Source organism: Spermophilus citellus (genome assembly GCF_964194105.1).
Source record: "Spermophilus citellus genome assembly, chromosome: 3".
In the NCBI taxonomy this organism is placed as follows: Eukaryota; Metazoa; Chordata; class Mammalia; order Rodentia; family Sciuridae; genus Spermophilus; species Spermophilus citellus.
This window is the reverse complement of record NC_138184.1, coordinates 89488225-89515048: the sequence shown is the minus strand read 5'-3', so window position 1 is coordinate 89515048 and position 26824 is coordinate 89488225. Positions and strand designations below refer to the sequence as shown.

The following is a 26824-nucleotide window of genomic DNA, read 5'->3' as shown; positions in this document are numbered from 1 at the left end:
TCTGAAGCTGGAGTTCTTTCTTCTCTTGTTGCCTTTTAGCACGCACACCAGAACGCGTAATAAGTCTTGCGTCGTGCTCTGATTTCTGAGCCTTAAGTGCCTAACAGGGCCAATCCCTATTGTTTTAACGCATTCTGATCCAGTCAGGCTTTCCCCACATTTCAGAAAAGATCAATCCCAGTATGCAATGCAAACAATGAGTTAACAGTCGCTTAGGAACCATACGTCCCGGCATGCCACGCTCCCTGGCGAAATCGGAAGTGGGCTTGAGCAGCGCCGTTGCATTCTGGGAACTGTAGTCTCTCGGGGCCGGCCCCGCCCCAGGTGCAGTTTGGGCGGCCGGCGTGTGGAGAACAACCTACTCGCTGTCCCCGCGCTGCCCGAGCCTGGAGAGCGGACCCGCCCTACAACCTTCGTCCCCTGCCGCGGTGGCCCGCTCCGCCTCTTCTCGAATCTTTCCCACAACCCAAGATGGCGGCGGAGGTGGATTTTGGCGACCTAGAGCTATTCGAGGCTTTCGATCCCCCGGAGGAGTCGATTCCCAAGCCCGTTCACACCCGTTTCAAGGACGACGACGGCGACCCGGAGGACGAGGACGGGGTTGGTGACGCGGAGCTGCGGGAGCGGCTTCGGCAGTGCGAGGAGACCGTCGAGCAGCTCCGCGCCGAGAATATCCTTCCGGTTGGCCGGGCCCTGTCATCGCGGGCGCGGGTCCGTGCGGGGCGCGGACGCGGCGGAGATTCCACAGGGGCCGGGATTCCAAGCCTTTTGCCGCCCTCGCGGGCGGGCTTTGCGCAAGCTGCCCCGGGGCCTTCGCGCAAACCTCGGTGTTGGAAACCCGTCTCCTTAGGAGTCCATCCTTGCAGCCCCGACTGGGTTCCGTTTTTAGGGTGATTTTAGACTGCTTAGCTGTTAGATTGCAGACAGATCCTCACGTCTACCCTTCTGTTTGACTTCATGATCCAATTTCATTCAGTGCAGACAAGCTCAAGTTGAGACAGTCTTACTATATAGTATGTTAGGCGATACCGAATACTGAGCTCTTGGATGGCAGAGTTGGGGGTCTTGAGGAATCGGGTCTTGCAAAGAGATATGGTTAATTGCTTGTTTAATTAGGATTGAGAATTACTTTTAGAGCTCTTCCACCTTAAGCTAGGTTGCATTTCATTGCTTTGGGGGAAACGTGCCAAGTGAGTTTACCTTTGGCTTTAGTTACCTGATTACCTTCTGGATTTGCTAATGTGTTTGTTTTCATTATTAGAGTTTGGAAAACTATATATAGATAATTTTGGTTCAGTTTTCCTTTTGAAATTTGCAAGGATCCTTAAGTGTGGAAGGTATGTCAAGCTTTTAAGGTTTTTGAAATCTGATTTTTTTTTATGTACTTTTTTTTTTTTTAATGGTGCTGAGGATTGAACCTGGAGCCTTGTGCATGCGAGGCAAGTACTCTACTAACTGAGCCATATCCACAGCCCCCTAATTTTTTTTATTATGAAAATTTTCTCACACGATAGGGACAGTTGGAGGACATTTATAATTCCATCCTAGATTCTTCAGTTGTTAACTGTTTAATTACTCTGCGTTTGCTTTCCTCGTATAATGAAGCCTTGACTTAGAATAAGTTTCCTAATTGGCTGTTTAAACTTGTGCCATGGACACCGTTATTTGAATAATGGTTTAGTCTGTTAGACTTTTTAACTTCAGGATTGTGTTTTCGAATATATGTCCAGGCCTGGTGGCACACGTGGCTGAGGCAGGAGGATTGAGACTTCAAAGCCAACCTCAGCAATTTAGTGAGACCCTAAGCAACTCAGGGAGACCCTGTCTCTAAATAATTAGATACAAAACAGGGCTGGTGATGTGGCTCAGTGGTGGAGCACCCCTGAGTTCAGTTCCCAGTACCCTCCCACAAAAAAATATATGTATACATATATTCAAAGGGATGTAAATGTTTTTGGCTTTAAAGCCAAACGCCTTGCCTGCAAACAAACAGGTGCTTAGTAAGTATGTCATCTGCTTTCTGATACCAAAAGTGAGAGTGTTGATAGTTAAGTTGAATTTTGTGATTTGCATGATTCTGTTTAATGAGGATTAATATTCCTTAACAAGTAATAACATCAAGAACTTAAAAGAAAGTTGAACATTCTAACTCGACCAAGGTATGACATCTTGAAATTACAACATAGTTGTCCCTTATTATTTATCTGGATATTAATATATAATCAGAATTTCTTTCAAAAGGGGTATAGGATTTATTTTATCATTGTCATTTGTTAAACATACTCTAAAGGAATTAGAATACTAGTTCTTTTTTTTTTTTTTTTTTTTTTTTAAGAGAGAGTGAGAGAGGAGAGAGAGAATTTTTTAATATTTATTTTTTAGTTCTCGGCAGACACAACATCTTTGTTGGTATGTGGTGCTGAGGATCGAACCCGGGCCGCACGCATGCCAGGCAAGCATGCTACCGCTTGAGCCACATCCCCAGCCCAGAATACTAGTTCTTTATTAACTCCTGGGGGTAAAATCTAAATTCTCATAAGTGCATAAAACTTTTAAACTGCCTCACTAGGAGAAAGTATTATGAACCACAATCCAGAAATTTTTGACTAAATGTTAATAGTTAGTAGTTAGTTAGCAAATTATCAACACAGCTATTCCTATTCAAAAAACATTCTGGGAAGTTTTTTTTTTTTTTTTTTTTTTTTTTAAGAGAAAGGATAGATTTTTTTTTTTTTTTAAAGAGAGAGTGAGAGAGAGGGGGACAGAGAGAGAGAGAATTTTAATATTTATTTTTTAGTTCTCGACGGACACAACATCTTTGTTGGTATGTGGTGCTAAGGATCGAACCCGGGCCGCACGCATGCCAGGCGAGCGCGCTACCGCTTGAGCCACATCCCCAGCCCATTCTGGGAAGTTTGAATTAAGTTTTATAATATTCCTCTAGCCAAAGATTTATTTGTATAATTTAAATATGTTCATAGAAATTATTCAAGACACAACATTTTAGAAGAAGAAAAAGTTTTTTTTGGTTTTGTGTTAAAGCAGCACTAGGGATAGAACCTAGGGATGCTGTACCACCGAGCTACATCGCCAGCCCTTTCTTTATTTTATTTTATTTTATTTTTTTTGAGACTAGGCCTTGCTAAGTTGCTGAGGCTGCCTTTGAACTTATGATCTTCATGCCTCAGCCTCTCAAGTCATTGGGATTACAGGTGTGTACCACCACACCAGCTAGAAATACATTCTTTTTTTTTTTTTCTTTTTCTTTTTTTGTGGTGCTAGGGATTGAACCCAGGGCCTTGGGCATGTGGGCATGCATTCGACCAACTGAGCTGTATCTCCAGCCCTAGAAATATATTCTTTTAACCTGTTGATTTATCCTTTCCTTCCTCCCATGATTTTTAAAGAAAATAGCCCTTAAGGAAGGAAGCTTTTTGGTTAAAAATTGAATGATTATACTGGGGATGATGTTCTGGGTTTGATTAGCACAAAAGAAAAGACAAGAAAGATTAACTGTGGTTCTTATTTTTTGCTGAACATTTTTTTTTTAAATGTTGAGTAAGAGGGCTGGGGATGTGGCTCAAGCGGTAGCGCGCTCGCCTGGCGTGCGTGCGGCGCAGGTTGGATCCTCAGCACCACATACAAACAAAGATGTTGTGTCCGCCGATAACTAAAAAAAATATATATATATATTAAAAAAAATGTTGAGTAAGAGATCTCTGTGTAAAGTCAATCATTGAAGTAGATATAGTTGGTGAAAACCTAGATTTTTCTTGAGAAAACTGAAATTCTTGGTGGTTCTTCATCTTATTTATACTAATTATTAATATTATATATTATCTTTAGTAATTAAGAATTATTAAAAACTGTTATATATATGTACATATATACATATTACTTTGATATCTTCTAAGAATATATTTTAACTTCTGTTTTAGTGGAATATTGGTGAACAATACTAAGTTAGATGGACCTTTGTTACAAATTCTATTTATGAACAATGCTATTTCAAAGTAAGTAATTTTCTCTTCCCTAAATATGCATTAATGTCTTCTATAAGTATGCTGTTTTTGTATTTATATTAAATTTGTTATTTTACTTAAGATCCTCCTAGAATTAAAATATTTGAAATAAAGATTAAAAGCAAGGCCATGGGAATTTTATAGACTTGAATTTGAATCTGGACTTCTACTTTCTATATCTGTGAACCTAGGCAGGTCATGGAACCTTTCTATGTCCTTAGTTTCTTATATGGGAAAACAATATACTAATATTGTTTCCTCTTAAGTAGCTGAACAAGCACCTGTAAGAGCTTACTTCTAATAAGAATAAGGACCACTAGTATCAGAATAATAATAATAATAGCCATTTCTCTCCCAGAATCAGATAACTGAATTTTCTATCAGGTAACTAATCTTTAAAACCTCCCACATTATATTTTTCTTTCACAGCAAAACTAGACCTGTGCAAGCCTTCCAGCATGCTGGAGTTTGGGTAACTCAGAGCATTCCTACAGTGCTTGCTAGAGTGTCTTGAAGTGGTTTGAGGCCTTGCCCTGTCCCATCCTTAGAGCTTAGTCGTAGGCATTTCAGACAGTTGTTTTCCCCCTCCCAAGTCACTTATTTCTTTTTTTATGTTCTGGTCATGGTAAAGAAGATAAAGGGAACACATGCCAGGCTTCATCTCAGTAGAAGTGGAAGCCAAGACTCTGAGGGTGGGGAAGGAATCTGGATGGTAAATGCAGTACCCGCAGGAAGGTGCTGGGCAGAGCTGGCCTTTGGCACAGTTGGCCTGAGCCTGAGACAGTATGGCTCAGCATAACAAGATATCAGTTCCTTTGACGTCTCCTATATGGAGCATTATAGAATATTTGATGAATATAGTCAGTGACCTGGAGTGATAGAGAAAGCAGTATATTTTTCCTGCAGTATATTTTGGTTTTATTATTTTTTTCTAGTTTCATATTTAAATAGGTGGTTACTTATATGTGCATGAAGAATTTCTGGGAGGAGGATATGGAAAAACTGAATATATTATCTTTGGGTTGCAGAAATAGGTGATTAGGAAACAACAAAGGAGCTTTTCATTATGTAATCCTTTTATTTCTTTGAATTTTGAGGCATTTATTTTGGAGGTCTATTCAGAAGTTAAGCATATAGAATTTATAAATAAAGTCCATTCTATACACAACTGTTCAGTGCTCTCCTATGCGAAGTACTATATTAGGTTATCTGGTTAACTTGGCAACAATGTATATTTTTCCTAGGGAGCAGGTTCCTAAGTGTTACAAAGAGTTGGTGATTTGATAAACCTCTGAAAATAAAACAAGATTAAGACATGACACCTTATAATAAATAATGCAGAAGATTTCAGTCTATTAAATGTTTTTCTCTGGGTTCTGACCATCTTGTGCTCTTACACAGGCAATATCATCAAGAAATAGAGGAATTTGTTTCAAATTTAGTAAAAAGATTTGAGGAACAGCAGAAAAATGATGTGGAAAAGACTTCTTTTAATCTTTTGCCCCAGGTATTTCAATTTTAACAGATTTTTAAGATGAGTAGGTTGTTTTTCACTGACAATTATTAGGCCATGGGGATCCTCTTGAATCCAAACCACAGGGACTGTTAAGATTGCCTGTTCACCTTCCCTTGTTCCACCAGCTTCCTTCTCCAGAGTTTGATCAAGGCAGCCACCTGGTTTTCCTCTGGATGTGGCCTCTTTGCTCAGGATCAAATTCAGATTTGGCTACATCTAAAGGGTTTTTTTTTTCCCCCTTATTTCCTAACTTGGATACATGGTCATGAGCAGCAAGTTAATTTCAGCAGCTCTGCATGGTGGCACATTCCTGTAACTCAGTGACTGGGATCCTGAAGCAGGAGGATCACAAGTTCAAGGCCCAGCCTCAATATCTTAGTGATATCCTCAACAACTTAACGAGCCCTGTCTCAAAATAAAAAGGAATGGGGATGTAACTCAGGGGTAAAAGTACCTCTAGGTTTCATCTCCAGTACCAAAAGATAAATAAATAATAGAAATGATTAAATATAATAAAGAACAAGGCCTGACTGGAGATGTAGCTGAGTGGTAGAGCATTTGGCTAGCATGGTGAAGGCCCAGGGTCGTTTGATACCCAATACTACAAGAAGAAGAACTATTGAAAATGTAGCTGAGTGATAGAGTGTCCCTGGGTTTGATTCCCAGACTGGGGGGAAAAATCAGAATTATGATTTCTGGGCTTTTTTGGGGAGGTGAGTAACTGGGGATTGAACTCAGGGACACACAGCCACTGAGCCACATTCCCAGCCCTATTTTTTGTATTTCATTTAGAGACAGGGTCTACACTGAGTTGTTTAGCGCCTCACTTTTTGCTGAGACTGGCTTTGAACTTGCGATCCTCCTATCTCAGCCTCCAAGCTGTTGGGATTACAGGCGCACTCAGCCTCTGGGCTTTTTATAATAAATTAAAATTTAAGATATATAGAATCACTCAAATAAGGATAGATAGCTGTTTATCATCAGGGGTTGGAGAATGAATTGTTCTGATTAAATTTTTTTATCCTTTGTTTTTATATATCATATAGAATGTTTATTTGATTAATGGATTGATTGATTGTGGTATTGGGGATTAAACCTAGGACACTCTACCACTCAGATATATCCCCAGCCCTTTTAATTTTGTTATTTTGAGATAGGATCTGGCTAAATTGCACAGGCTGGCCTTGAATTTGTGATCCTCTTGCCTCAGTCTCCCCAATAACTTGGATTATAGTTTCCTCAATATCCTGGCTCATACAGGTTTCTGTGTTTTTTGTTTTTGTGATACTAGGGATTGAACCTAGGCGTGTTTTACCACTGAGCTACATACCCAGCACTTTTTATTTTTTTAAAAAATAAAAATAACTTAGGGTCTTACTAAATTACTCAGGCTGGCCTTGAACTTGAGATTTTACTGCTTCATTCTCCCAAATTGTTAGAATTATGGACTTGAACTGTCATGCCCAGTTTCGTATACAGTTGTTTTATTTATTTAGAACCCAAAGCTGCTTTGTCACTGAGCTACATCCCCAGTTCCTTTTTTTTTTTTTTTTTTTTTTTTTGGTGGTAGTGCTAGGAATTGAACCCAGGGCCTAATGCATGATGCTAGGCAAGCACTCTACCACCTGAGCTATATCCCCAGTGCCCCCCCCCCCCAGTTCTTTTTTATTGAGACAGGGTCTCTCTAAACTGCTAAGGCTAGCTTTTAACTTGCCATCCTCCTGCCTCAGCTTCCTGAGGCGCTGGGATTACAGGTGTGTGCCACTAAGCCTGGCTTCATATATAGTTTTTATAAAGGTAACATTTACCAATTAAACTATGTTGTTGTTTTTTTTTTCCCCTGGTGCTGGGGATCAAACCCAGGGCCTTATGCCTACTATGCAAGTGCTAATTCAAAGAATACTTAAGAATTATATAATTGCTTAAGTCTGAGGGATATATTATCAGTATGGACAAGTAATGTAAAACTGTATACTATGTCTGGTTTGATTTATTGTTTTTCAAGATAAAGTCTGCCTTGCCACCTTACAGATACAAAATTTCATAAGTTACATTGATTAACACAAATGTTTCAGAAGAAGCTGTCTTTTTCTCTCCCTTGCCTTCTGAAATTTCTTTGATAAACCTTCCTCACTTACCTTCTAAACTCTATTACCATGATGAATTTAAAATTTTATGAAACTTATTGACTTGTATTTGACATTTAAAGTTAAAAAATTGGTTACTGCTTTGTAATATATGTTTCTGCTTGTCCTAGCCATCTAGTGTTGTGTTAGAAGAGGACCATAAAGCTGAAGAATCCTGTGCCATTAAAAACAACAAGGAAGCATTTAGTGTAAGTTTTTAATAACTGTTGTGTTATGACCTGCAGGCACAATAGACAGACTTTAGAGGATTTTGTTTTTGTTCTAACCAACCTCCCTATATATTTTCAAGGACTAAGATGTAGGAAACATGATTGTTGAATTTATAGAAAAATGAAACAGAGGGAACTGAATAGCTAATATAACAAATGGCAGATTTGAAATTCAAAATGTTGACAGACTAAACTGTTGGGTGAAGATAGAAGCTTATTAGGGGTGACCTACATAAAGGCCTTTCAATATCTATGTAAAATTCTGTAGTGCTGACACAATATAGTGGTCTGACTTTACAACTTGTAATTTTTTTAAAGGTTGATATAAATGTAGTTCTGGATTCTATTAAAATAAGGCTATTTTTTTTTTGTGTTTATGGAATATTATCCTCCTTTGATGTACCATAATATTAAAGATAGGGGTCAGCTGTGAGGATGAAGAGCCCAAGCTTTACTGAAAAGATTTACAAGGAATGTTACATTTCTGCAAACAGAATGAAGGTTGTTATCAATCACCCTTTATAGTTCCAAGTGAAAGAATTAGAATCTGTGATTAAATTGAGTAGAGGCGCTTCAGTTCAACTCATCTTTTAGAAAGTCACACTAGGGGTGTAGCTCATTGGTCACTACATAAGGCCCTGGGTCCAATCTCCAGTGCTTTAAAAAAAAGTGAATTCTGCCATATGTCTGTAATCCCAGATGCTCAGGAAGCTGAGGCAGGAGAAGCGTGAGTTCAGGCCAGCCTGGACAATTTAGGAATACCCTGTCTCAAAATAAAAAATAGTGAAAGGGTCAGGATGTAGCTCAATAGTAGAGCAACCCTGGGTTCAATTCCTAGTACCAAGAAAGGTTTAAAAAAAAAAAAACAAAAAAAAAGAATTAAACAGACAGGCCAGTACTGGAGCTTAGTGATAGACTATTTCATAGGTATCAGGCCCTGAGTTTGACCCCCAGCACTGAATATTTATTTATTTATTTATTTATTTATTTATTTATTTATCTATTTATTTATTTATTTATTTATTGTGGTGCTGGGGATTGAATCCAGGGCCTTGTGTGTGTGAAGTAAGCACTGTACCAACTGAGCTATATCCCCAGGCCAGCACTGAATTTTTTTTTAAATATTTATTTTTTAGTTTTGGTTAGACACAATACCTTTATTTTTATTTATTTTTATATGGTGCTGAGGATCAAACCCAGGGCCTCACCTGCCAGGTGAGCGTTCTACTGCTGAGCCACAACCTCAGCCCCAAGCACTGTATTTTTTTTTTTTTAATATTTATTTTTTAGTTGTAGTTGGACTGGATATCTTTATTTATTTTTTTATATTTATTTTTTAGTTGTAGTTGCAAACAATACCTTTATTTCACTTATTTTTTTTTTTTTAATGTGGTGCTGAGGATCGAACCCAGGGTCTAGCATGTGCGAGGCGAGTGCTCTACTGCTAAGCCACAACCCCAGCCCCTCTTTATTTATTTATTTATTTATTTATTTATTTATTTATTTATTTTTTCGGGGAGAGAGAGAGAGAGAGAGAGAGAATTTTAATATTTTATTTTTTAGTTATCGGCGGACACAACATCTTTGTTTGTATGTGGTGCTGAGGATCGAACCCAGGCCCCACGCATGCCAGGCGAGCGCGCTACCGCTGAGCCATATCTCCAGCCCCCTCTTTATTTATTTTTATGTGGTGCTGAGGATTGAACCCAGGACCTCAAACATGTTAGGCGAGCGCTCTACTGCTGAGCCACAACCTCAGCCCCAAGCACTGTATTTTTAAAAAATTGAATTGCCATGTTACTGGAGTCAAAGAGTAGGATGTTATCGGAAAACTCTAAAGAAGGATTTCTGAACTGAAGTAGGTAACTTTTCATTTCCCTTCCAACTTTAAGGTTCTGAGATTTAAAGTAACATCCTAGAAATTGGGAGTTTTGCGTATTTATTAATTTAGTCCTTTAAGAAATAGCAAGAAATGTTTACTGAATGCTGCTTTGTGCGTGCCAGGAATCATTCTAGGCTCCCGGGACACAGCAGTGACAAAAAGGGTAAAGTCTTGGCTCTCACTGATTTAAATTCTAGTGAAAGAAAGCAAGACTTTCCAGAAAAATAAAACATGGCAAAGAGTTCGAGACTATGGGGTAGGTGGCTTGTATGAGTAGTTGGTGACAGCCTCTCTGAGTCAAGACCTGGATGAGCTGAAGGAGCAGGGCTGAAGCTGCAGTTTGAATAAGAGTACATCAGACAGTAGAAGGAAGGGGAAGCCCACAGACAGAAGCCAACACTGTATTGCTTACTGTGTCCCAGATACTTCTACATACTTCCAGTATATAGAAGGTGGAGAAAGGAATCTAGCAAAGACCCACCTACCTTGGTCAGCAAGGTAGGTGTCCTGGAAACCAAGGAAGGAAAATATTTCTGAGAGGAAGGAGGTATTAGTTCTGCCAACTCTTGCTAATAGGTTGAGGTGAAGACTGACAACTGTGGGTTGAATTTGACTGCATGGAGGTCCTTACAAAGCTCATTTGTCAAGAAGCATAGTGCAGGGCTGGGGATGTGGCTCAAGCGGTAGCGCGCTCGCCTGGCATGCGTGCGGCCCAGGTTCGATCCTCAGCACCACATACAAACAAAGATGTTGTGTCCGCCGAGAACTAAAAAATAAATATTAAAAATTCTCTCTCTCTCTCTCTCTCTCTCTCCTCTCTCACTCTCTCTTTAAAAAAAAAAAAAAGAAGCATAGTGCAGTGATAGGAACAGAACATTACTGAAAATGTTTTAAGAGAGAGTGGCAGTGTCATTACCAAAAAAAAAAAAAATATATATATATATATATATACACACACACACACACATATATATATACTAGATAAAAGAAAAAAATATACAACATCAACTTTTGGGGACAGTTGGGGAGAACTATAAGTATTACATATAGATGACACTAGGGAGTTAGTTTTCTGAGGTATGACAGGTATTAGGCTTTGTAGGAAGATGTTCTTACTCTTAGAAGGCTTGTACTGAATGAAGTGTCATGATGTGTGCAACTGACTTTCAGATGGCTGAGCTAAAATGTGTGTGTGTGTGTGTGTAAAGAGAGACATGTACAGAAAAATGTCAAATTATTAACAATTATTGAATTTCAGTGAAGGGTACATGAGTATTCATGGTACTGTTTTTTCTGAATGAAATTTCTCCAAAATCTTGGAGGGGAAAGAAAAGATTGGGAACAAGAGAAATGAAACCAATAAATAGTAGGGCCTGGGGATCTTGGTGCAAAGAAATGGGGTACTGGAGGGACATATAAGAGTCAAGGTTTTTATTTTTTATTTGAGAGAGTGTAGTTGATAGTAATGATTTAATACAGAGGAAAAACTCAGATGTAGCTTTTACTTACACATCAAAATCTGGCTCTCTTAACTAGAGAGTTGTTATTTCTAATAATTTTATCCAAAAATAAATTGTTAAAAACAGGTAATCATAGTCTTACATAATTTAATGTCTTTTTTTTTTTCCTGCTTAAATAGCAATATTTTTTGACTTGTCTTCTGCAGGTTGTAGGAAGTGTCCTGTATTTTACTAATTTTTGCCTTGATAAATTGGGGCAACCGCTACTAAATGAAAACCCTCAGCTTACCGAAGGATGGGAAATACCCAAGTATCCTACATAGTGAATGAAGATCTTTTATGCATCTTGCCACTAAGTTCACCTTTAAAAAAGTTTACCAAATTTTACAGACTATGATAACTATTCCTTAATAAAATTCACTAAAGGTACCAGCAAGTCTTCAGCCACATTGTTTCTCTAGAAGGGCAAGAAATACAAGTAAAGGCAAAAAGGTTTGTGTGGGGAGTTGTTTTGTTTTATTCTTTTTGTTTTTTAATACCAAAAGCATAAAGTCTTTTAGCTTGAAAAGTTAATATTTTTTATTGCTGGTTTACTGTAAAGAAAATTCTAGATTCAGCTAGAATTCCAATATGTAGACATAGTAAATGTTAAAATTGATCGTTTATTTCTTGGAATTCATTGGTTCGCACATAATGTGCCTGGGAGGGCGGAAAGAAGTAATTGTTGCTGTCAATGTGATCGCAGTCTTAGAACCACCTGCCTTCTTTCCATGGTGCCTAAAGGAAACACGATGGTTGGTTTGACTCAATTCTTTTGTTATTAACTACTGAAAAAATTCAGAAGAGGTAGTAAATGAGTCAGGAACAGAAAGGTTCTTGGTTAAAAGACTGCACAGTGCTGTTTGTTTAAATCACTGAGTACAGGAGAGCCAGTGTACTCATTATTGCAGATTATAGTGATCTGTCATCCACTTGCTTTTTTGTCTCTGATAACACTTTACTGTCATCTAGAATTTTAATGATTTGCTTTTATGTTTTTATTTATGAAAATTTTTGTTTTTTTGACCAAATAGGCCAAAGCCTCACTGTTTCAATTGTGGTTCTGAAGAACATCAAATGAAAGATTGCCCAATGGTAAATTTCTCTCATATAAAAAAATGTTGTTGAATAAGAGCTTGATGATGTATTTTATACATTTATGGCATAGTGTGGTGTGAAGTGCTCTTTAACTTGAAATCTTTTCAAATCTGTATTTATAGTTTAAGACATTACATTTTTTAAACAATAATTTATTATAGTACTCTATTTGATATAAATAAATCAGATGTCATGACAGTTAATTTCTAGACAGTTTATTCTATAAACTTGATTTTATGTTCTGATAACACCGAGGTAATAAGAAATTGAAGTGACTACTTCTTCTTGCTTAGTTTTCAAAAATATTCATCCTCTTTTAGGCTTGACTTAAACATTGAAACTAAAACAATTTGCTTGCTTTACCTTAAAAAAACCTGATTATTTAATTTCTGAAATGTTTCTAAATTGCTTGATATCATTCTTTTCAAACATTATGATTTAGCCCCGAAATGCTGCTCGAATAAACGAAAAGAGAAAAGAGTATATGGATGCTTGTGGTGAGGCAAACAGTCAGAATTTTCAGCAACGATACCATGCAGAAGAAGTAGAAGAAAGATTTGGGAGATTCAAGCCAGGAGTTATTAGGTACTAATGTTATTTTATCTTAGATATCATTTTTTACTTCCTTAGTATTTAGAACATTCTATGTCTCTTCAGGAAAATTTTCAGGATGGAAGTGCCCTGGCAAGATCTACAGAATAATACATCAATTCATTCAAAGACAGTTATATAATGTTAACTATGTGCTTATTAGGCACCATGCTCCAAGCTGTGTAATATAAGAATGTTTTAAAATATGAGAACCTTGTTTGTGTGCAAGCAAGAATTCAATATTTTTTCCTTTTTATTTTTACTTAGTGAGGAACTTCAAGATGCACTAGGTGTGACAGACAAGAGTCTTCCTCCTTTTATCTATCGGATGCGCCAGCTAGGGTACCCACCAGGGTGGCTCAAAGAAGCTGAATTGGAAAATTCAGGGCTTGCACTCTATGATGGAAAAGGTATAGTATGTTGAACCCGGATTGAACCCAGGCCTTGCACATGCTAAACAAGTGCTCTACCACTGAGCTACATCCCCAGCACTTTTTATTTTATATTTTATTGAACCCAGGAGCACTTAACCACTGAGCCATATCCTCAGTGCAGTTTTATATTTTATTTAGAGACAGGGTCTCTGTAAATTGCTTTAGGTCCTCACCAAATTGCTGAAGCTGGCTTTGAACTAGCAATCCTTCTGCCTCAGCCTCCTGAGCCACTGGGATTACAGGCGTGTACTACCATGTTTTTATTTTGAGACAGGATCTCATTTAGTGGTCCAGGCTGGCCTCCAATTTGTAATCCTTCTTCTTCAACTTCCCAAATAACTGGGATTATAGGTGTGTACCACCATGCCTGGTGCATCATATTTTTTAGATAATTCAGTGCACATTAAATAGACCAGCCATTGCTATCCCATTTTCTTGTGATTCTTTAATAAAAAAAAAAAAAAACAGCCAGATTCTGTGGCACATGCCTGAAATTTCAGCTACCCCGTATGCTGAGGCAGCAGGTCAGTCTAGGCAACTTTGCAAAACTTTGTCACAAAAATAAATTTATAAGGGCTGGAGGACTGGGCCTGTAGCTCATTGGTAGAGCACCCACCTCGCACATGTGAGGCACTAGGTTCAATCCTTAGCACCACATAAAAATAAATAAAGATATTGTGTCCAACTACAACTAAAAAAAAAAAAAAAATTAAAAATGGGGGGAGGCTGGAGATATAGCTCAATGGTAAAGCACCCCTGAGCTCAGTCCCTATTACTGGGGTAGGTGGAGTATTAAAAGGGCTGGAGAATGAAAATGAGATAAAATGAAAATATCAAAAAGTGAAGGGAAGCTTCTCTTTATAAATTATTTGGTAGCCTTGGGTATTTGGATAGTATAGGAAAGTAAATTTAATGCTTGATTTATTTAGTAGTTTTCAAAATTAAATAAAATGGCTTACAAATATTCTTCAAAGATGACTCTTATCTGTAAAGTGGTTTTAGTAATATATACCTATTAGGATTCTTGTAAAGATTAACTGAGTTGCCAGGCACAGTGACTTAGAAGGCTGAATCAGGATCACAGATTCCGGGCCTCCCAGCTTGGGGAGACTCAGTTTCAACATAAAGAATAAAAAAGACTAGGGATGTTGCTCAGTAGTAAAGTGCTCCTGGATTCAATCCCCAATACCCCCCCCCCAAAAAAAAATTAGTGCTTTAATTTTTTTTTAAATATTTATTTTTTGGTTGTAGTTGGACACAATACCTTTATTTATTTATTTGTTTGTTTGTTTATTTTTAGTTGTTGACGGATTTTTATTTATTTATTGATATGTGGTGCTGAGAATCGAACCCAGTGCCTCACACATGCTAGGCAAGTGCTCTACCATTGAGCCATGACTCCAACCCTATTTATTTATTTTTATGTGGTGCTGAGGATCAGCGCTCTACCATTGAGCCACAACTCCAGCCTTATGAGTATTAATATTTTTAAACCACTTAAAGCACTATCTGGGGGCTGGGGATGTGGCTCAAGCAGTAGTGCGCTCGCCTGGCATGCGTGCGGCCTGGGTTCGATCCTTAGCACCACATACAAAGAAAGATGTTGTGTCGGCCGAAAACTAAAAAATAAATATTAAAGTTTTCTTCAAAAAAAAAAAAAAAGCACTATCTGGAAATGAAATATCATCTGGCACATAATAGACACTGTGTAAATCTATCAAATGAGAAACACTGGAATAGAGCATTAGTCAAATCATAAGGTCAATGCAAAATGGAATTTTAAGCAACCTGCAGAAAAAAGTTTCTTAAGGTTTTTACATAGGGCTGGGGATATAGCTCAATTGATAGAGTGCTTGCCTTGCATGCCCAAGACCCTGGGTTCGATCCCCAGCACCAAAAAAAAAAATTTACATATTTCTTTTTATCAAAGTAATATATCCACATTGCTTAAAAATTCTATTTTAGTGGTTCAGAAAAATTCTAATTAAAGTTAATTCCCAGGGCTGGGGATGTGGCTCAAGCGGTAGCGCGCTCGCCTCGCATGCGTGCGGCCTGGGTTCGATCCTCAGCACCACATACCAACAAAGATGTTGTGTCCTCCGAGAACTAAAAAAATAAATATTAAAAATTCTCTCTCTCACTCTCTCTCCTCTCTCACTCTCTCTTAAAAAAAAAAAAAAAAAAAAAAGTTAATTCCCAGACTAATTCTTTGGCAGTGAAACACTTTCTAGGTATAGTTCTGGTATAGGGAGGGACATATTAGCACCTTGCAATGTTAACACTTTTCCTGGTCTGTAATAGATGATGCTGATGGAGAATCAGAAGTTGGAGAAGTACAACAGAATAAAAGTGTTACTTATGATCTGTCGAAATTGGTAAACTATCCAGGTTTTAACATATCTACTCCCAGAGGAATTCCAGATGTAAGTATATTGTTTTTATTTTGGAATGTGACATGATTATGTAACAGATTGTTCACAGTATTAAATATTAGCTGGCATGGTGGCACTCACCTATAATCCCAGCTGACTGAGCATTCATGTCCAGCCTGGACAACATAGCAAGGCCCTTTCTCACAAAAAAAAAAAAAAAAGAGGCTGGGTGTGGTAGCACATGGCTGTGATCCTAGGAGCTCGGGAGGCTGAGACAGAAAGATCACGAGTTCAAGGCCAGCCTCAGCAACTTAGCAAGGCCCTGAGCTAAGTTGCTTAGGCCCTATCTCAAAAATTAAAAATAGAAAGGGCTGGGAATATAGCTCAGTGGTAAAGCATCACGGGGTTCAATCCCTGGTACCAAAAAGAGAGAGAATATTGTTCAAAATATAGCTTTTTTTTTTTTTTTTTTTTTAAGTTTTCGGTGGACACAACATCTTTATTTTATTTTTATGTGGTGCTGAGGATTGAACCCAGCGCCCCTCGCATGCCAGGCAAGCGCGTTACCGCTTGAGCCACATCCCCAGCCCTAAAATATAACGTATTATAAAAAGAAACTTTAGGGCTGAGGTTGTGGCTCAGCAGTAGAGCACTCGCTCACCTAGCACATGAGAGGCCCTGGGTTCGATCCTCAGCACCACATAAAAATAAATAAATATATTGTGTCCAACCAAAAATTAAATATTAAAAAAACTTTATGTACTGTAGCAGTTATATTACATTTAAAAAAAGTAAATTTGTAACTTATATGTTTAAATTATTTATTGTGTTTGTTTTTATATGGTGCTGAGGATCGAACACAGTACTTCACACATTAGGCAAGTGCTCAACCACTGAGCCACAACCCAGCCCCTTTGGGAAATAAATTTCTATCTGTAGTAACCTAAATGTCTTATAACTCTTTTGCTTAAGACAAGGTTTCTCTAAGTTGCTCAGTCTGGCCTTAAATTACAGTCCTCCTACTTCAGCCTTCTGAGTAGCTGGAATGGTAGGCATGCATCACCATACCCAACCTGCTTGTCATTTTTTGTTTTGTTATTGCTACTTTTTTCTTCCTTTTCTCTCTCTCATTTCATCTCTCTAGCTTGCACTCTCTTTTTTTGATGTTACTGGGAATTGAACAAAGGGCCTCACACATTCTAGACACATGCTCTTTACAACTCAACTAGATTCCCAACCCCTTAATTTTTTTTTTTTTTTAATTTTGAGATGGTCTCGGTAGTCACCCAGGCTAGCCTTGAACTTGCAGTCCTCTTGCCTCAGCTTCTGGACTTGTTGGGATCACAGGTGTATACCACCACGCCTTTTGTCTCTCTCTCTCTCTCTCTCTTTTTTTTTTTTTCCCACATGGCAAAATTTATCAATTCTGTATATGAATGTTTATCCATACTTTTGTTCAACTTTCATCTTAGGTTTCAAGATTCAACAATTAACTATTGCGTTGTTGTTGTTTTTTTTTTTAATATTTATTTTTTTAGTTTTCGGCGGACACAACATCTTTGTTTGTATGTGGTGCTGAGGATCGAACCCGGGCCGCATGCATGCCAGGCGAGCACGCTACCACTTGAGCCACATCCCCAGCCCTGCGTTGTTGTTTTAAATATAACTATTCCTAGTGTTCTTGGGAACTAGGCAGTTCGGAAGAAGCCAAAGATCTGAAATTAGAGTCTATGAATAGATACAAATGATGAACTTACACAGGACAGGTTTAAATTGTATGATGCAAACCATCTTTGCTTCTGGAACTGGGTCCAAGAACCAGTCTGTCAGAATTCCTGGTCCTCAGTAGCAATGCACATCCATGAGTCTACCTTTAGACTTAACTGACTCAGACCGTCCAGTTTAAGTTTCACAAGAGCACAAAGGGATTCTGATGAAGAAAAGCTGCCGACGAGCTGGGGTGGTGGCTCAGTGGTGGAGTGCTTGCCTGACATGTGTGAGGCACTGGGTTCAGTCCTCAGCAGCACATTAAAATAAAGGCTTGTGTCCATCTACAACTAAACATATTTTTAAAAAGAACAACAACAATTGCTGATTGTGTTATTGGAGATGAGAGAGAATGAACAGAGTTAAAGAACACTACTGTACTCTATTTGGAAAGGGAAAGAACAGAAGATTGAAAACTTGGTGTGTGTATGTTAGGAGGAAGGCACAGTGAGTGGAGGGCAAGAAACAAGGGCTGGGAGGCTCAGAACAGGTTCTGTAGATGCTGCATGCAGTAGATAGAACTTTTCAGGCCACTTGGTCTTTCAGTCTTATCTTGGTCATTTTACAGGCAGATTTTATTCTTCCTTTTACTTGACACTTTTTTTTTCCTTTAATTTCCAATGAAGGAAAAGATACAAAAAGCAGAAATGTAATTTGAAATTTTCACTTTCTTCCTTCGAGCAAAATTTCAAAAAATGGCATTTTCCAAGTACATACTTCTTTTTTCTTCTGTTTTTATCATTAGGAATGGAGGATGTTTGGTTCCATACCAATGCAGGCATGTCAGCAGAAGGATGTGTTTGCCAGTTACCTTACTTCTAACTTCCAAGTGGTAAATAGATTTTAAAGGTGTGGTCTATAAACATTATGGCATATAGCTGTGAGATTTTGTAACTCATTAGTATCTTATTGCATTATCGTGTTTGTATCTAAATCCCTGTCTTCTGAGGAATCAAAAGAAAAACAGCAGGATTCACCAGTTACCTAGACTTGGCTCCATACTGGTTTTCTACATATCAGTTAAGTGCAGGTTGGTGTTTAGTACTCCATTTGTCCCATCTCACTTGTGTCCGTGTGGTTACTCCTTTAGCCAAGCATGAGGTCTGGCAGTAAGCGGTCTTCCTCTCAGTCCAGCCCTGGTAGTCCAAAGAAGCAGAGAAAGGAAAGTGGTTCTGCAGATTCTCCCGCTGACATGGAGCTCGATTCAGGTAGGTCTCATCTCTGGTTTTGATTTCAGTAAGTAGGCATGATGAGTCCATGCTCCTGAGTCCATATAAAGGGTGATATTCCTTTATTAGAGATCAGAGCATCACCACTATCACTGAAGCTGAATTAGAAGCCACACTTAATGTGAGAACCAAGTGGGCCAGCTACCTGAATTCCTGAGTTTGACACTTAACACACCTAGAGGGCAACAGCTAGACCACCCATCTGATCAGGGCTGCGCTCTGGGATAACCAGTGGACAGCATGTGCGCTTCTGGCAGCTTTGGCCTTTTCCTCTGATTACTCTTAACCCTCTTCACTTACCTATGGAACCTGTGGGTACCGGGATTGTGACAGTCCTTTTGAGCAAATCATTGGCAGCTCAGAACAGACCTCCCCTCTTTTGGAGCCTCTCTTTCCCTAATACCAACCACTGCTTCTCTGTATTTTCCCCTGGGACTTCTGATTATAGTTTAGATTACTAGTTTAGATTTTCCCCCCAGAAAACTCTGGAGTAGATCCAGGCTGTGTGGATTAGATAAACTACAAGGTCACTCCCAATCCAAAACTGAAAATCACTCTTATTCTAAATTATGCCTAGTTACATTTTGTTTGTTTGTTTGTTTTTTACTAGGGACTAAATCCAGGACCCTCTGTCACTGAGCTATGTTACCCCAGCCCTTTTTATATTTTGTTTTGGGATAGCGTCTCACTGAGTTGCCCAGACTGGCCTCAAGTATGAGATCCTCTTGCCTAAGCCTTCTGAGTCTCTGGGATTACAAGCATGTGCCAGTGGGCCCAGCAACACCTAGCTACTTTTGTCCTGTGTAGCATGTCAGATGTTCTGAAGTGAGGTGAAGTGTCGACATTAAGATAACATACAGGGCTAGAGTTGTGGCTCAGTGGCAGAGCACTTGTCTAGTATGTGTGAGGCACTGGGTTTGATTCTCAGCAGTGCATATAAATCAGTAAAATAAAGGTGTATTGACAACTAAAAAAAAAAAAAAAGATGACATACATAAAGATAACTCCAGGGCTTGGGTTGCGGCTCAGTGAACACTTGCCTAGCAAGTGAGAGGCACTGGGTTCAATTCTCAGCACCACGTAAAAATAAATAAATAAAGTTATTGTGTTAAAAAAGGATACTCCAATAATTGGAGTGGGATGTAGCCCAGAGGTAGAGTGTGTACTTAACCTATACAAGGCCCTGGGTTTGATCCCAGCCTTATATTTAAATTAAAAAATTTAAAAAGCATTCTAATAATAAGATTCCAGCAATGTACCTTACCTCAAACTTGAATATGAACCCCTCTCTAGTTTTCAAACTCCCAGGGAGAATTTAAAAGTTACAGACTAAATCCCCTTAAAATTCAAAGGAATTAAACTCCAAAATTGAATTATGTTGCATAAGTGGCTTCAGAAGTCCATAATCAAAGATGCCAAATTATTTCCCCATTTTTTTATTCTGCATAATCTCAGCCACAGGGATTCTGGATGTCTGGTTAGAGTTCACAACCTGGACTTCCTGCGCCTGCAGCGTTACTTCAATATATTTATGCTGTGTGTGTGTGTGTGTGTCACAATCCTCCTAAAATTGAACCACTAAGCTATATTCCCAGCCCTTTCTTTCTTTCTTTTCTTTTCTTTTTTTTGGTGCTGGAGGTTGAACCCAGGGCCTTATGCATGTTCATTGGTTCTTACTTTTTTTTGTTGTTTTTTTGGTACCAGGGATTGATTGAACCCAGGGTCATTTTACCACTGATTCACATCCCTGGCCCTTTTTTTATATGTGTATGTATAAATATATTTAAAATTTTATTATTTATCAATTTATTTATTTTATGTGGTGCTGAGGATTAAACCCATTGCTCGTCCATGCTAGGCAAACACTCTATCATTGAGCCACATCCCCAGCCCTTATTTTTATATTTTATTTAGAGACAAGGTCTTGCTGAGTTGCCTAGGACCTTGCTAAATTGCTTAGACTGGCTTTGAACTCATGATCCTCCTGTCTCAGCTTCCCAGGCTGCTGGGATTACAGGCATGTGCCACTGTGCCCAGCCCCAGCTCTTGTGTTTTTATTTTTATTTTGAGTCAGGGTTTCACTCAATTGCCCAGGCTGACCTTCAACTCACTATCCTCCTACCTTAGCCTCCTTCCTAGTCATCTGGGATCACAGGTGTGTGCCATTGCCACATACCCATGAAATATATATATGTTTTTGGTTTTTTTAGCTATAGTTGACCACAATACCTTTATTTTATTTATTTGTTTTTATGTGGGGCTGAGGATTGAACCCGGCACCTTGCACATGCTAGGCAAGTGCTCTACCGCTGAACCAGAACCCCATCCCATACCCATGAAATTTGGACAATTTTGTAATTTCCCAAACTTTTAAAGCAGTTGACCCAGACAAAAGTATATCCTCAGAACCCAGCATTTCTCAGTGTTATCAAAGACCAGGATCCAGTGTTTCCTCATGAGGGTAGAAATGGTTTCAGTCTCAAGAATTCCAGTATCTCAGTGCCAGTTATCTGTCCCCACTGCCTAGAAACTTTTCAATTGGAGTGAATATTTTGGTCTTATGCTATTTATAATATAGTGGGAGAAAGCCATTTACCCTCATGGTTGCACAAAGCCACCTGTGCTTGTTAAATCATTTGAGACACAGCTATCATCTCTCAAAAGTTTGGGGATTTAATGGCAACCTGTCATCAGGTCCACACACATAGCAGGGGACTTTTTCCTTTATTTCTTGTACTTCCAGGGGAACTTTCTCTCTTTGTCTCTTACTCCCTCTATCCCTCTTCCCTTTCCCTCTCTCTCCTTCCTTCTCTTCTTTGCTCTTTCCCTATCCCTTTTTCTCTACCCGTTTTCTACCAGCCTGGGCCCCATAGTGCGGTGCGACTCCTGGTACTAAAGCAATGAGTGCCTCCACCTTCCTCACTTCCTTGGCTCCATGCAGAATGCATGGGCAATAGATTTAGCACTTGTTAAAGGAGTGCTGATTTATTTAGAACCTGTGTGATGCATACAGAACCCATCCAGAAAAAAGATCATCTACCCATTGGTGCCTAAGAGGACTGATGGTTTTTGGGTGCAATGGCGCATGCCTATAATTTTTACCCAGTGACTCAGGAGACTGAGGCAGGAGGAGTGCAAGTTTTGAGGCCAGTCCAGACAACTTGATGAGACCTGTTAAGGGGATGTAACTCAGTGGTGAAGCACTTGCCTAGCATGCTTAAGACCTTGGGTTCAATACTGAGTACCACCAAAAAAAAAAAAAAAAAAAAAAAAAGGACTGGTTGGCACAAGCTTTCTTGCCTAAACCAGACTGAAAAGAGGCCCTGTGAGCCTATGTACACACTAAGGCCCACAGCCCAAAGCCACATTATCTTGAGCCCACCAAAAACTTCTCCAGGTGTTTCCCCATACCCTGTCAACCCGCTTGTTAATTTTCAGTGTTCCCAGCTAATAGACCAAGTGTCCCCTTCCCCACCGTGTCTGAACAACTAAGGTGATAATCAGATTGTCAAGGTCAGTTATTAGGGCTGCTTAGTGAAGGACCCAAGTGGGCCTGCTGACTGAACTCTGGCCTTATGGTCTAACAGTCAAGGCCCTATCCACCCCTAGACTGCCCCCATCCCAGTTTCTTCCTGCCTTGTAGTGCACAGTCCCCTGCAGAGAAGTAGCTTGAGTGACCTCTGTGACAGCTCATTCCCAGGAAGGAGAAACATTGAGACATCTCATTGTTACTTTCTGGTTGAAAAATGTTATTAGAAGCGTATAAGTAGAAAAGGGTCTATGTCCCAAATCTGTGGGTATAGTGATTCAGTTTGGAATTGCAAAATACAACTACCTAAATGTGTTCTTATTTATTATAACATTCTTATATTGATTGTGTTTGTTGTGATGTTTTGTTGAAATGAAACTTGACTTTAAGCTGTTTATAATTTATTTATTTATTTATTCATCATTTATTCCCTGTGATACTGGGAATTGAACCCAGGGCCAGGTACATGCTAAATAAACACTGAATTATATCCTCAGCTCCTTTTCTTTCTTTAAGACAGAGTCTTGCTAAGTTTCCCAGGATGGCCTTGAACTTCAATCCTCCTACCTCAGCCTCCCCAGTAACTGGGATGCCATTGTATCTGGCTTGTACATTTGTTTTTGTTTTTGTTTTAGTGGGGGGGATCACGGGTTGAACTCAGGGGCACTCAACCCCTGAGGCACATCCCCAGCCCTATAAGTGACAGTGTGTTGTTTTTGCAAATCTTTTTGCCTGTTCAGTAAAATTCAGACTGGTTTTACATAGGTTTCAAGATTTGGCTGGGTTTTTCACATTTTTAAAATCCATACTGTGTTTATGATCGCTCTGTAGACAGGAAAAACAGATGAGTAAGACAGATCTCTGTCTTAGTTACCATTCTGTCACCAGTGATTGCAGGTGTGTCAACACTTTGCTACCAGCATGGTGGTCTACAATAATACGACATCTCGCTGCCACAGACCTGATTACAGACTGTAATTAATAGTGGCACAGAGGAAACACTGAGGAACCACACTGAATGAAGTTGTAAGTCCTAAAAAGAGTGATTTTGAGCTGCAACTCAAGGGGTGAATTTGCCAGGGAGATGAGCAGGGGCAGGGCAGCATTTGGAGAGAAACGCACATGCAGAAACACAGGTACCTGCACAGTGGCTGACAGCGCAACTCTGTGTTTAAGCTGGGCAGTAAGGGATACAGGATAGAGTCAGGCAACTCCGGGTCACAGAGGCCTTACTAGCGCAGGAAAGGGATGGGAAGGCACTAAAGGGTTTCTCGTTGAAATGGGAAAGTCCATAGGACCAGATGATGTTTTAGAAAGATTAGCTAGAGTTCAGAGGACAGATACAAGGAGGATGAATCCACAACAATGCCACTGTTCCTGGCCAGTGATAATGGTCTTGAAATAAGGTAGTGGTTAAGGCAGTGAATAGGAACAAAGGGACCTCGAAGGCCCAGGTCCTGTGGGTAGAAGAGAAAAAAAGAGAGGACTCCAATGAAGAACAGCTTCCACCTGTGATACTCCAAGCAGATAACAGTGGTGGTGCCATTAGTAAGAATCGTAAATAGGATAAAAGTCCAGATTTAGGAAAAGGCACTTGGTTATTAGACAGGTGGTAGCTGAGGGACACACAGGTGATACACGTGCCCACAGGTGAGCAAGGAGTCCAGATTAGAGGTTCATGGGAAATGCCTCAGGTGTCTTCCTGCCTTCATCCTCACTCCACCCCCAGCCTGGCTACACTGCATAGCCCACCTGCACTTCAGTCAGATTTCCTACTGTGCTGGGCCAGGAACCAGTCTTCAGCCACAGCACCTTCCCTGGGAACTACTCTGTATCTCTTCTGTCTGAAACCATGTACATGGCATGGAGTGGCTCTCCTGGGGGTTTGGTTCAAGAAATCCTGACAGCTCTCGCTGCAGATAGTCTTCTTCAGTGCATTGAGGACATTAGGTCATGGTCATGGTGTCCAGTTTTCCCCCTCAAGCCAGTTATTTTTGACTATTGGACCTCTAGATACCTCCAAGTTCAAATAATAAATTTTTGCAAAATCAAATGCTGTTACACCTTATAAAGTATCTCTCAACATTCTCATTTCAGATGTGGAGGTGCCACATGGTTCTCAGAGCAGTGAAGCATTTCAGTTTCAACCACCATTGCCTCCTGGCACTCCTCCTCCACTGCCACGGGGAACTCCTCCGCCCCTCTTCACTCCTCCACTCCCCAAGGGGACCCCGCCACTGACTCCCAGTGACTCACCCCAAACCCGGAGCACAGCTGTGGATGAGGACGCACTGACTCTGGAAGAACTTGAAGAACAACAGAGGCGGATATGGGCAGCTCTTGAGCAGGCCGAGAGCATCAATAGTGACTCTGATATTCCTGTGGACACACCTTTAACTGGAAACTCAGTTGCCTCGTCACCTTGCCCAAATGATCTTGACCTTCATATTCCAGAAGGGAAAACAGCCGAAAAGCCAACGCTGGAGGAGTCTGAGCAACCAGACACTTGTGCAAAGACAGCTGAAGTTGAACCTCCCTCAAGCCCAGCCTCTGAGACCACCCTGCTTTGTCAGAATGAAGAGGAGGAATCTGCAGAGGTGAGCTCCAGAGACGCTCTGCTCGACAGTGGTAATGTCGTATCAAACTGTAACGTCAGGAATGGAGGCAGCCAGAAGCCCCTTCAAGTGGACACCAGTTCTTCAACAGCCTCTAAAGTTCATAGCCCTATACCTGACATGAGCAAGTTTGCAACTGGAATAACGCCGTTTGAATTTGAGAATATGGCAGAATCTACTGGAATGTACCTCAGGATAAGAAACTTGTTAAAGAACTCTCCCCGAAACCAGCAGAAAAACAAAAAAACTTTCGAATAACTGCTTGTTGTGGCACCAAGAGCCATTTAATTATCTGTAACTGTGTTCTGTTGATGCGTACCAAGTGATGGGTAAAAATTGTTCTCCTATTCGTCCCTCCCTGTTTAAAAATCTATCCAAGGTTGAATCGTGGTCTCAAGTCAAGCCTATCTTAAAGAATGGAAAGACTGGGCTCACTAATTTGCCGTATTTTATTCTCACCCACAAAACCTGCAGGGGGAATGTACATAGGAGCTGGTTCAGAGATAGTTTGTTAAGGTTTATACTATTTTTGGATTGTGAGTGTCTGTCAAGAGTGATGTTTTTTATCTGTCTTTTGTACATTGTTTTCCCTTTCTACATTTTGCTAATTATCCTGTATATAAGTTTAATATATCACTTTTTTAAAAAAATTCTAACCATTTTAAATTCATATTTCAACTCTGACAACCAAATGAGAAAAATCAGGGATGAGCAGCTTTATCCCATTTGGGGTATTTTTGTAAGATTTACATGTATCAATTTTAACAACAATTTTGTTTTTTTGTACCTTCATTCTTCATATAAGCTTACTATACAGTTATGTTCCCTTTTGTGTACAGAGGTTTAATAAATTAGTTTTCATATACATAACCTAAGACTTTGAATATAAAAAAGTGATTCACAGTTAAATTATTAACCTTTTAAATCTGGAAGAAAATTATGTGGTTGTGAAAATTAGTGACAGCAAAGGAAATAAGAAATTGCAAGCTTGGGTGCTTTCAGAGAATTTCCACCTTAAATATAGAAAAGAGCAGAATCTCTTAAGTAGCTATTTTACAAAAATGAAAAGAGGGCAGCTAACCTTTGTACAAAAATAATATTCTGGATCTGAACCCTAACATTAAGAATTAAACAGTAGATATAAATTATTTGCTTTTGCACATCAGATATAGAAGATAGAGCTGAAAGTATGATTTTTTTCTTTATGTGAAATGCTGTTACATGTTTATAGTTGGTCAAGTCCAGGAACTTAAGTGGTCTTGAATTATTAGTCTCAGGTAGTGTTATCCTGCTCCCAGGACAACAGAGGGAGCAATATAGAACCATTCTGGATTTTTTCATTTTTGGGAACTTGAATTATCATATTTACTGCTCTATAACAATAAAGAGAAGGAAAATTATATAAAAGGACAAATTAATTTTAAGGCCCTCATAGAACTTGCTAAAATAAAATGTTAAATACTTCTGACTTTTTTCTCTGAGTTTAAATACATAATAAAGTAACCCTTTAACAGTAGTCGATATAGAGCAGCCTCAACATTTCTGTCAGGCAAATACTACCATAGGGAGGCACAGAGAGGTTAAAGGGACTTGTGAGTTTTAAGATGTGGTTCTTAAAAGACCAACCTTCAACTAAAGATTTGACTGCACCCTAAATCATAGAAGTAGTTGTTTAAATGTCCCTTTAAATATTGCATTGGTAGAGTCCTCTGTGAATCCAGACATAGCTTAGCAATTATTATGCCAGGTGTTGTGTTAAGGTATTTTTGTGCATTGTCCCATGTTTACTATTAACTTCATTTTGTTTAGAGGGAAGCACTTAAGACACAGCTGGTAAGCAACCCCCAGACCCAGACTTGACCACTGTACTGCCTCCCTGTCAAAAGCGCTATAAAAACATTGCTTTCTCAAAAA

General features: G+C 39.3%; 1 protein-coding gene across 2 annotated transcripts; it reads left to right on the top strand.

The window, feature by feature from the left end:
• On the top strand, positions 1–26824 carry ZCCHC8 (zinc finger CCHC-type containing 8). Of its 2 annotated transcripts, XM_081285221.1 has the most exons (14): positions 1–672; positions 2119–2159; positions 3939–4013; positions 5424–5529; positions 7796–7873; positions 11443–11546; positions 11663–11728; positions 12310–12370; positions 12816–12958; positions 13232–13374; positions 15700–15821; positions 18283–18369; positions 18628–18745; positions 24393–26824. In XM_081285221.1, exons 1-14 carry the CDS (start codon positions 472–474, stop codon positions 25166–25168), a joined length of 2121 nt encoding a protein of 706 aa, XP_081141347.1. In that variant the 5' UTR covers positions 1–471; the 3' UTR covers positions 25169–26824. The 2 variants fall into 2 exon arrangements, with proteins under 2 accessions (XP_081141347.1, XP_081141348.1); XM_081285222.1 differs by lacking the exons at positions 1–672; positions 2119–2159; positions 3939–4013; positions 11443–11546; positions 11663–11728 and having other exon boundaries at positions 5479–5529.